Here is a 12,379-nt window from a genome sequence, read left to right as displayed (position 1 = left end):
CAATCCATCAATCCATCAATCCATCCAATCAATCCATCATCCATCAATCCATCCACATCATCATCACCATCAATCATCATCCATCCATCAATCAAGTACTGTGCCGCGTATGTACGTACGTATGTATGTATGTATGTGCATCCGTGTGTGTGTGTCTCTCTGTTACGTACGCGTGTCTGCCTGCGTGTGTGTGTGCGTGTGTGGTGTGTGCGTAGCGTGTGCGTGTCTGGCGTGTGCGTGTGTCTGGCGTGTGCGTGTGTCTGGCGTGTGCGTGTGTCTGGCGTGTGTGTGTGTGTGTCTAGCGTGTGCGTGTCTGGTGTGTGTGTGTCTAGCGTGTGTCTGCCTGCGTGTGCGTACCAGTGAGGTAGATGAGGATGTTGCTGTGGTCGTCAGAGAGGAGGCGTTTAGACCGCGGCGTGCTGGGTGGCAGCCTTCCCGTCAGCACACGAAGGAAGTTCTCAACAGTCACCTAGAGAGAGAGAGAGAGAGAGAGAGACAGAGAGAGAGAGAGAAAAGAGAGACAGAGAGACAGAGAGACAGAGAGACAGAGAGAGAGAGAGAGAGAGAGAGAGAGAGACAGAGAGAGAGAGACAGAGAGAGAGAGAGAGACAGAGAGAGACAGAGAGAGAGACAGAGAGAGAGACAGAGAGAGAGACAGAGAGAGAGACAGAGAGAGAGACAGAGAGAGAGACAGAGAGAGAGACAGAGAGAGAGAGAGAGACAGAGAGAGAGAGAGAGAGACAGAGAGAGAGAGAGAGAGAGAGAGAGAGACAGAGAGAGAGAGAGACAGAGAGACAGAGAGACAGAGAGACAGAGAGACAGAGAGACAGAGAGACAGAGAGACAGAGAGAGAGAGAGAGAGAGAGAGAGAGAGAGAGAGAGAGAGAGAGAGAGAGAGAGAGAGAGAGGGAGCACACAATCATTCCCCTAGATGGTCAGTAATAAATTAATACCATGATAACCATGATCCATCCGTCTGGCTGGTGCGTTGAACTCAACACACACCTATTATGACGGTCCAGAGGTGATTATAGAATAACCAGGGAAGACCTAGCTAGCTACATCTTCTACCCCCAAGTCATAAGACTCCTGAACATCTAGTCAACTGGCTACCCAGACTATTTGCCCCCCTCCCCTCTCTCTTTACACCACTGCTGCTCTCTGTTGTCATCTATGTATAGTCACTTTAATAACTCTACCTACATGTACATACTACCTCTGTATATAGCCTCCACATTGACTCTGTACCGGTACCCCCCTGTATATAGCCTCCACATTGACTCTGTACTGTAACACCCTGTATATAGCCTCCACATTGACTCTGTACCGTAATACCCTGTATATAGCCTCCACATTGACTCTGTACCGTAATACCCTGTATATAGCCTCCACATTGACTCTGTACCGTAATACCCTGTATATAGCCTCCACATTGACTCTGTACCGGTACCCCCTGTATATAGCCTCCACATTGACTCTGTACCGGTACACCCTGTATATAGCCTCCACATTGACTCTGTACCGTAATACCCTGTATATAGCCTCCACATTGACTCTGTACCGTAATACCCTGTATATAGTCTTCACATTGACTCTGTACCGTAACACCCTGTATATAGCCTCCACATTGACTCTGTACCAGTACCCCCTGTATATAGCCTCCACATTGACTCTGTACCGGTACACCCTGTATATAGCCTCCACATTGACTCTGTACCGTAATACCCTGTATATAGCCTCCACATTGACTCTGTACCGTAATACCCTGTATATAGCCTCCACATTGACTCTGTACCGTAACACCCTGTATATAGTCTTCACATTGACTCTGTACCGTAACACCCTGTATATAGCCTTCACATTGACTCTGTACCGTAATACCCTGTATATAGCCTCCACACTGTACCGGTACCCCCTGTATATAGCCTCCACATTGACTCTGTACCAGTACCCCCTGTATATAGCCTCCACATTGACTCTGTACCAGTACCCCCTGTATATAGCCTCCACATTGACTCTGTACCAGTACCCCCTGTATATAGCCTCCACATTGACTCTGTACCAGTACCCCCTGTATATAGCCTCCACATTGACTCTGTACCGGTAGACCCTGTATATAGCCTCCACATTGACTCTGTACCGTAATACCCTGTATATAGCCTCCACATTGACTCTGTACCGTAATACCCTGTATATAGTCTTCACATTGACTCTGTACCGTAACACCCTGTATATAGCCTCCACATTGACTCTGTACCAGTACCCCCTGTATATAGCCTCCACATTGACTCTGTACCGGTACACCCTGTATATAGCCTCCACATTGACTCTGTACCGTAATACCCTGTATATAGCCTCCACATTGACTCTGTACCGTAATACCCTGTATATAGCCTCCACATTGACTCTGTACCGTAACACCCTGTATATAGTCTTCACATTGACTCTGTACCGTAACACCCTGTATATAGCCTCCACATTGACTCTGTACCGTAATACCCTGTATATAGCCTCTACACTGTACCGGTACCCCCTGTATATAGCCTCCACATTGACTCTGTACCGGTACCCCCTGTATATAGCCTCCACATGGACTCTGTACCAGTACCCCCTGTATATAGCCTCCACATTGACTCTGTACCGTAACACCCTGTATATAGCCTCCACATTGACTCTGTACCAGTACCCCTGTATATAGCCTCCACATTGACTCTGTACCGGTACACCCTGTATATAGCCTCCACATTGACTCTGTACCGTAATACCCTGTATATAGTCTTCACATTGACTCTGTACCGTAACACCCTGTATATAGCCTCCACATTGACTCTGTACCGGTACCCCCTGTATATAGTCTCCACATTGACTCAGTACCAGTACCCCCTGTATATAGCCTCCACATTGACTCTGTACCAGTACCCCCTGTATATAGCCTCCACATTGACTCTGTACCAGTACCCCCTGTATATAGCCTCCACATGACTCTGTACCAGTACCCCTGTATATAGCCTCCACATTGACTCTGTACCGGTACACCCTGTATATAGCCTCCACATTGACTCTGTACCGTAATACCCTGTATATAGCCTCCACATTGACTCTGTACCGTAATACCCTGTATATAGCCTCCACATTGACTCTGTACCGGTACCCCCTGTATATAGCCTCCACATTGACTCTGTACCGGTACCCCCGGTATATTGGTTAAGGGCTCGTAAGTCAGCATTTCACTGTAAGGTCAACTACACCTGTTGTATTCAGTTGTATTGGCAAAGGGGGAGGGGCTTGGTGTGAGCGGCAAGGGAGAGGGGCTTGGCGTGAGCGGCAAGGGGAGGGGCTTGGCGTGAGCGGCAAGGGGAGGGGCTTTGTGTGAGCGGCAAGGGGAGGGGCTTGGTGTGAGCGGCAAGGGGAGGGGCTTGGTGTGAGCGGCAAGGGGAGGGGCTTGGTGTGAGCGGCAAGGGGAGGGGCTTGGTGTGAGCGGCAAGGGGAGGGGCTTGGTGTGAGCGGCAAGGGGAGGGGCTTGGTGTGAGCGGCAAGGGGAGGGGCTTGGTGTGAGCGGCAAGGGGAGGGGCTTGGTGTGAGCGGCAAGGGGAGGGGCTTGGTGTGAGCGGCAAGGGGAGGGGCTTGGTGTGAGCGGCAAGGGGAGGGGCTTGGTGTGAGCGGCAAGGGGAGGGGCTTGGTGTGAGCAGCAAGGGGAGTGGCTTGGTGTGAGCGGCAAGGGGAGTGGCTTGGTGTGAGTGGCAAGGGGAGGGGCTTGGTGTGAGTGGCAAGGGGAGGGGCTTGGTGTGAGTGGCAGGGGGAGGGGCTTGGTGTGAGTGGCAAGGGAGAGGGGCTTGGTGTGAGTGGCAGGGGGAGGGGCTTGGTGTGAGTGGCAAGGGAGAGGGGCTTGGTGTGAGCGGCAAGGGGAGGGGCTTGGTGTGAGCGGCAAGGGGAGGGGCTTGGTGTGAGCGGCAGGGGGAGGGGCTTGGTGTGAGCGGCAGGGGGAGGGGCTTGGTGTGAGTGGCAACACACTCACCTCGTAACCACGGTAATCCACCTCTACGTCATCTCCGTACACGTTGAGCTCCATGTTCTTGTGACTGAACACCGTGGCCGGCTTCGGGTTTCTATGGTTACACGCCATGTCGTCTGCCAGCATCAAAACTATGTGACTGGAGAGAAGGTAGGGAGGGAGGAAGGAAGTAAAGAGAGAGGGAGGGACCAGTTATAACATGTCCATATTTGACCTGAGTATGTCACCTGTGGTGGAGCAGCACTCTGTCAGACAGACACACCCTGTGGTGGAGCAGCACTCTGTCAGACAGACACACCCTGTGGTGGAGCAGCACTCTGTCAGACAGACACACCCTGTGGTGGAGCAGCACTCTGTCAGACAGACACACCCTGTGGTGGAGCAGCACTCTGTCAGACAGACACACCCTGTGGTGGAGCAGCACTCTGTCAGACAGACACACCCTGTGGTGGAGCAGCACTCTGTCAGACAGACACACAGACACAGTGGTCCATAACCGGTACAGACTAGTACCATTTTAGAATACCGTCTCATATGATTACAATCAACTCTTCCCAGCCCTACCGATCTAAAGAAACTACTGAAGCCTGTTAGAAAACGCTTATACAATCAGTTGAATTTAATCAACGGCCACTAGTCTCTTGTATGCACCGGGCCAATAGTATCCTCTTCACGTGCATATCACATATGGCAGCTGTTATCAGCCAGCTGCATCACTTACTCACTCACCTGCTTCTCTCAGGATCCCCTAACCAGACATCACTCACCTGCTTCTCTCAGCATCCCCTAACCAGTCCTCTCACCTGCTTCTCTCAGCATCCCCTAACCAGTCCTCACTCACCTGCTTCTCTCAGCATCCCCTAACCAGTCCTCACTCACCTGCTTCTCTCAGCATCCCCTAACCAGTCCTCACTCACCTGCTTCTCTCAGCATCCCCTAACCAGTCCTCACTCACCTGCTTCTCTCAGCATCCCCTAACCAGTCCTCACTCACCTGCTTCTCTCAGCATCCCCTAACCAGTCCTCACTCACCTGCTTCTCTCAGCATCCCCTAACCAGTCCCCACACCTGCTTCTCTCAGCATCCCCTAACCAGTCCTCACTCACCTGCTTCTCTCAGCATCCCCTAACCAGTCCTCACTCACCTGCTTCTCTCAGCATCCCCTAACCAGTCCTCACTCACCTGCTTCTCTCAGCATCCCCTAACCAGTCCTCACTCACCTGCTTCTCTCAGCATCCCCTAACCAGTCCCCACACCTGCTTCTCTCAGCATCACCTAACCAGTCCTCACTCACCTGCTTCGCTCCGTCTGCTCTTTACGTGCGCCTAAAACTCCACCAGTTATAAATATATATCATTTAGCCGTGATGCAGCCCCAGACCTTGAGGAGAGTTCTGTTACATTTCTCCACTGTTACATTGGATCAGCGCGCAAAGTGAGCCACGTTGATATATTGTATAATTTAATTGCCTGTTATAGCAAGAGCACAGACCAGTCTGAGTAGACTTTGAAAGGTCACTGTCATGCAGCCTCAGTGTCGGAGGGAAAATGGAGCACCTCTTCGCGACAGGCGTTCAACATGACCCATATTACGAGGTGTGCGTTTATGAACGAGAGAGAGTTGTCCCCATACAGATCATTATGTAGTGTTGTCTCCTGACTGACACAATGACATACAGATCATTATGTAGTGTTGTCTCCTGACTGACATACAGATTATGTAGTGTTGTCTCCTGACTGACACAATGACATACAGATCATTATGTAGTGTTGTCTCCTGACTGACACAATGGCATACAGATCATTATGTAGTGTTGTCTCCTGACTGACATACAGATCATTGTGTAGTGATGTCCCCTGACTGACATACAGATCATTATGTAGTGTTGTCCCCTGACTGACATACATATCATTATGTAGTGTTGTCCCCAGACTGACATACAGATCATTATGTAGTGTTGTCCCCTGACTGACATACAGATCATTATGTAGTGTTGTCTCCTGACTGACATACAGATCATTATGTAGTGTTGTCTCCTGACTGACACAATGACATACAGATCATTATGTAGTGTTGTCCCCTGACTGACACAATGACATACAGATCATTATGTAGTGTTGTCTCCCGACTGACATACAGATCATTATGTAGTGTTGTCCCCTGACTGACTGACATACAGATCATTATGTAGTGTTGTCTCCTGACTGACACAATGACATACAGATCATTATGTAGTGTTGTCCCCTGACTGACACAATGACATACAGATCATTATGTAGTGTTGTCCCCTGACTGACATACAGATCATTATGTAGTGTTGTCCCCTGACTGACACAATGACATACAGATCATTATGTCGTGTTGTCCCCTGACTGACACAATGACATACAGATCATTATGTAGTGTTGTCCTCTGACTGACATACAGATCATTATGTAGTTTTGTCTCCTAACTGACATACAGATCATTATGTAGTGTTGTCTCCTGACTGACATACAGATCATTATGTAGTGTTGTCCCCTGACTGACATACAGATCATTATGTAGTGTTGTCCCCTGACTGACCCAATGACATACAGATCATTATGTAGTGTTGTCTCCTGACTGACATACAGATCATTATGTAGTGTACTGACTGACAGGTGTATATTCATTCCTCCATCTATATCACAGCGAGGACTTCGCAAAGATGAGCAAATCAGCCAGTTAAATTCACTATGTGTTGTAGTGAGTAAATGTGTGAATATCGGTGACAATGTGAACAAGTGGCCGGGGCGAACAGGATGCTAGGCCACTGATCCCCCCCCCCCCGTGGTATTGTGATACTTGGCCTGGTATTGTATGGTTAGCTACCTGTCTGGGATGCCCAGTTTGTTGACAATACAGTACACAGACAGGGTAACAGTTAGCTACCTGTCTGGGATGCCCAGTCTGTTGACAATACAGTACACAGACAGGGTAACAGTTAGCTACCTGTCTGGGATGCCCAGTTTGTTGACAATACAGTACACAGACAGGGTAACAGTTAGCTACCTGTCTGGGATGCCCAGTTTGTTGACAATACAGTACACAGACAGGGTAACAGTTAGCTACCTGTCTGGGATGCCCAGTTTGTTGACAATACAGTACACAGACAGGGTAACAGTTAGCTACCTGTCTGGGATGCCCAGTTTGTTGACAATACAGTACACAGACAGAGTAACAGTTAGCTACCTGTCTGGGATGCCCAGTTTGTTGACAATACAGTACACAGACAGGGTAACAGTTAGCTACCTGTCTGGGATGCCCAGTTTGTTGACAATACAGTACACAGACAGGGTAACAGTTAGCTACCTGTCTGGGATGCCCAGTCTCTTGACACTACGGTACACAGATAGTGTGTTGGCCACATGACGATAGTTGAACCAGAATCTGGATGTGCACACCTAAGAGGAAAAGGACAATGTTAATGTTGAAAGCACAAAATTCAACATCTTGGACACTTCATAAAAATATATTACGATTGAAGTGTGTGTGTGTGTGCATAATTACTCACCAAAACTGCCCAGTTGTTTGTGTGTCCACTGCTGAAGAATTGACCAGCTTTAGCCTGCATTATTTCAGAAAGGAACAGGTAGTTTGTTAGGTTGGGTACCATTGTATTGACCAGCACACAAGGACATATACAAATAGAGTATGGAGAGTGGTGGCAGGCTGGCGCTGGTCCATGCGCCGGATGCGTTTTTTTTTCTTCTCTTCATTTCCGAGTCCCTTTATTCACAAAATATTTCCACTAAACATAGAATCAAGATGTTTCGACTATGTGCGACTGTCGATAACTTCAGAACGAAATTGACTACAAATATAAAGTGGCCAAAATATTTGCAATTGTTACCAACAAGTGAGAGATAAAATGATGCTTCAAAATGCCAGCAGCATACCACCCTACATACCACTGCTGGCTAAACAGGGTTGGTCCCGGAGTTTACCCAGAATGCCCCGTGTAAATTCATCTCTGGTACATCCCTGATGATTTGGTCCAAAAAGCTACATTTCCTTACTGTGTTTAAAGAAGAGTCTGACTGGACATATAGAGTGGACCATAGTAAAAGTAGTCTTTGTAGCAAACAGCTAGTTAGCTAGCCTAGCAAGATAATGTACAAACGACAGAACAAGATCAGACAGGGATATTAACATTAGCTAACTAGATTAGCAAGCAGTAGTGGTTAAACAGCAAGGTGAAACGAATATTTTTGAACGAGTATCGCTAAGAAAAAGGTGCTATATATTTACCTCAATATTATTACTTTCCACCGCGCCAGGAACAATAAACAGGCTGAAAAGTGTCAATACTTTCAGGGAACAGCAGCTAGCCATGTTGCTACTACAGGAAGAGCTATCGCCCTAGGTGCTTCTTCTTCTTTGATGATAATCACGGTCCGCAAACTAACGTTGAAGGTGCATGCCGCCACCTACTGTGCTGGAGTGTATAATTAATCGTGGTCCGATAAATTCTGTACTAAGAAAAAATATATATATATTTTAAAAAAACGAATAATCCCTACTAATTCAATACTGAAACAATCCACATTTAAGATGCTTCAACATGTCAACAGCCATTTTGACAGTAACATCTGTTACTCCCAATAACTATTTCGCCATATCCACTATAACCTTAAACCTTTCCACAACCAAAGTCATGTTGATAACCTTACCAATGAAAGCTATGAAGTTGATTTACTATCAAAGTGTCCTTTGACTCTGCACATTCATTGATGACAAGATTTTGTAAAAGGTATCGAAACCATGCCAGGACCAGCAGAGCACCAGCTCTGACATTAGGTCCACTTCATACAGGCCAGGACCAGCAGAAACACCAGCCCTGACATTATGTCCACTTCGTACAGGTCAGGACCAGCAGAAACACCAGCCCTGACATTAGGTCCACTTCGTACAGGTCAGGACCAGCAGAAGCACCAACCCTGACATTAGGTCCACTTCGTACAGGCCAGGAGCAGCAGAAGCACCAACCCTGACATTAGATCCACTTCGTACAGGCCAGGACCAGCAGAAATACCAGCCCTGACATTAGGTCCACTTCGTATAGGCCAGGACCAGCAGAAACACCAGCCCTGACATTAGGTCCACTTCGTACAGGCCAGGACCAGCAGAAACACCAGCCCTGACATTAGGTCCACTTCGTACAGGTCAAGACCAGCAGAAACACCAGCCCTGACATTAGGTCCACTTCGTACAGGTCAGGACCAGCCATGGAAGCTCCATCAGTCCTCACTGTGGTTCCACCAATCTGTCTTACAGCCTCTGCATATGATACATCATGACTGATTCTAGATCTATGAGCCTCTCTAGTCTCTCGCTACACCTGTTCTACCCCCACAATTACAACACTGAACCTTAACATTTCTCTCACAGTCACCATAATCATGTGGTCCAAATGGTCCAAGCACACCAAGACAGTCGTGAAGAGGGCACGACAAAACCTATTCCCCCTCAGGAAACCAAAAAATGTTGGCATGGGTCCAGAGATCCTCAAAAGGTTCTACAGCTGCAACATCGAGAGCATCCTGACTGTTTGCATCACCGCCTGGTACGGCAATTGCTCGGCCTCTGACCACAAGGCGCTACAGAGGGTAGTGTGTACGGCCCAGTACATCACTGGGGCTAAGCTGCCTGGCATCAAGGACCTCTATACTAGGTGGTGTCAGAGGAAGGCCCTAAAAATTGTCAAAGACTCCAGCCACCCCAGTCATAGACTGTTCTCTCTACTACCGCACGGCAAGCAGTACCGGAGTGCTAAGTCTAGGACCAAAAGGCTTCTCAACAGTTTTTACCCCCCAAGCCATAAGACTCCTGAACAGGTCATCAAATGGCTACCCAGACTATTTGCATTGTGTGCCCCACCAACCCCTCTTTTACACTGCTGCTACTCTCTGCTTATCATATATGCATAGCCACTTTAACTATACATTCATGTACATACTACCTCAATTGGGCTGAGCAACCAGTGCTCCCACACATTGGCTAACTGGGCTGTCTGCATTGTGTCCCACCCACCACCTGCCAACCCCTCTTTTACACTACTGCTACTCCCTGTTCATCATATATGCATAGTCACTTTAACCATATCTACATGTACATACTACCTCAATCAGCCTGACTAACCTGTGTCTGTATATAGCCTCGCTACTAACCAGTGTCTGTATATAGCCTCGCTACTAACCAGTGTCTGTATATAGCCTCGCTACTAACCAGTGTCTGTATATAGCCTCGCTACTAACCAGTGTCTGTATAGAGCCTCGCTACTAACCAGTGTCTGTATATAGCCTCGCTACTAACCAGTGTCTGTATATAGCCTCGCTACTAACCAGTGTCTGTATATAGCCTCGCTACTAACCAGTGTCTGTATAGAGCCTCGCTACTAACCAGTGTCTGTATAGAGCCTCGCTACTAACCAGTGTCTGTATATAGCCTCGCTACTAACCAGTGTCTGTATATAGCCTCGCTACTAACCAGTGTCTGTATATAGCCTCGCTACTAACCAGTGTCTGTATAGAGCCTCGCTACTAACCAGTGTCTGTATAGAGCCTCGCTACTAACCAGTGTCTGTATATAGCCTCGCTACTAACCAGTGTCTGTATATAGCCTCGCTACTAACCAGTGTCTGTATAGAGCCTCGCTACTAACCAGTGTCTGTATAGAGCCTCGCTACTAACCAGTGTCTGTATAGAGCCTCGCTACTAACCAGTGTCTGTATATAGCCTCGCTACTAACCGGTGTCTGTTTATAGCCTCGCTACTAACCGGTGTCTGTATATAGCCTCGCTACTAACCAGTGTCTGTATATAGCCTCGCTACTAACCAGTGTCTGTTTATAGCCTCGCTACTAACCAGTGTCTGTATAGAGCCTCGCTACTAACCAGTGTCTGTATATAGCCTCGCTACTAACCAGTGTCTGTATAGAGCCTCGCTACTAACCAGTGTCTGTATAGAGCCTCGCTACTAACCAGTGTCTGTTTATAGCCTCGCTACTAACCAGTGTATGTATAGAGCCTCGCTACTGTTATTCACACTCTTTTTACTGTTGTTTTTATTTATTTACTTACCTGTTGTTCACCTAACACCTTGTTTGCACCTTTGGTTAGAGCCTGTAAGTAAGCATTTCACTGTAAGGTCTACTACACCTGTTGTATTCAGCATTTCACTGTGAGGTCTACTACACCTGTTGTATTCAGCATTTCACTGTGAGGTCAACTACACCTGTTGTATTCAGCATTTCACTGTAAGGTCTACTACACCTGTTGTATTCAGCATTTCACTGTAAGGTCTACTACACCTGTTGTATTCAGCATTTCACTGTGAGGTCAACTACACCTGTTGTATTCAGCATTTCACTGTGAGGTCTACTAGACCTGTTGTATTCAGCATTTCACTGTGAGGTCTACTACACCTGTTGTATTCAGCATTTTACTGTATGGTCTACTACACCTGTTGTATTCAGCATTTCACTGTGAGGTCTACTACACCTGTTGTATTCAGCATTTCACTGTGAGGTCTACTACACCTGTTGTATTCAGCATTTCACTGTAAGGTCTACTACACCTGTTGTATTCAGCATTTCACTGTAAGGTCTACTACACCTGTTGTATTCAGCATTTCCCTGTAAGGTCTACCTACACCTATTGTATTCAGCATTTCACTGTAAGGTCTACTACACCTGTTGTATTCAGCATTTCACTGTAAGGTCTACTACACCTGTTGTATTCAGCATTTCACTGTAAGGTCTACTACACCTGTTGTATTCAGCATTTCACTGTAAGGTCTACTACACCTGTTGTATTCAGCATTTCACGGTGAGGTCTACTACACCTGTTGTATTCATCATTTCACTGTGAGGTCTACTACACCTGTTGTATTCATCATTTCACTGTGAGGTCTACTACACCTGTTGTATTCAGCATTTCACTGTATGGTCTACTACACCTATTGTATTCAGCATTTCACTGTATGGTCTACTACACCTGTTGTATTCAGCATTTCACTGTGAGGTCTACTACACCTGTTGTATTCAGCATTTCACTGTGAGGTCTACTACACCTGTTGTATTCAGCATTTCACTGTGAGGTCTACTACACCTGTTGTATTCAGCATTTCACTGTGAGGTCTACTACACCTGTTGTATTCAGCATTTCACTGTGAGGTCTACTACACCTGTTGTATTCAGCATTTCACTGTGAGGTCTACTACACCTGTTGTATTCAGCATTTCACTGTGAAGTCTACTACACCTGTTGTATTCAGCATTTCACTGTGAGGTCTACTACACCTGTTGTATTCAGCATTTCACTGTAAGGTCTACTACACCTGTTGTAT

The 12,379-nt window shown here is 47.1% G+C and overlaps 1 protein-coding gene across 1 annotated transcript in view; it reads right to left on the bottom strand.

The window, feature by feature from the left end:
• Nucleotides 1–8,422, bottom strand: part of pigk (phosphatidylinositol glycan anchor biosynthesis, class K) — a gene marked incomplete in the record, with an annotated part of 31,843 nt that extends 23,421 nt beyond the window's left edge. The window contains 5 exon segments of the mRNA XM_031810334.1: nt 358–469; nt 4,016–4,151; nt 7,345–7,436; nt 7,547–7,600; nt 8,284–8,422. Of these exon segments, the coding sequence (XP_031666194.1) occupies nt 358–469; nt 4,016–4,151; nt 7,345–7,436; nt 7,547–7,600; nt 8,284–8,367 (478 nt within the window).
• Nucleotides 8,423–12,379: the final 3,957 nt, after the last annotated feature.

The sequence above is a fragment of the Oncorhynchus kisutch genome, linkage group LG30 (genome assembly GCF_002021735.2).
Source record: "Oncorhynchus kisutch isolate 150728-3 linkage group LG30, Okis_V2, whole genome shotgun sequence".
NCBI classification, from domain to species: domain Eukaryota; kingdom Metazoa; phylum Chordata; class Actinopteri; order Salmoniformes; family Salmonidae; genus Oncorhynchus; species Oncorhynchus kisutch.
The sequence above is the reverse complement of the archived record's forward strand: the minus strand, read 5'-3'. Positions and strand labels throughout refer to the sequence as shown.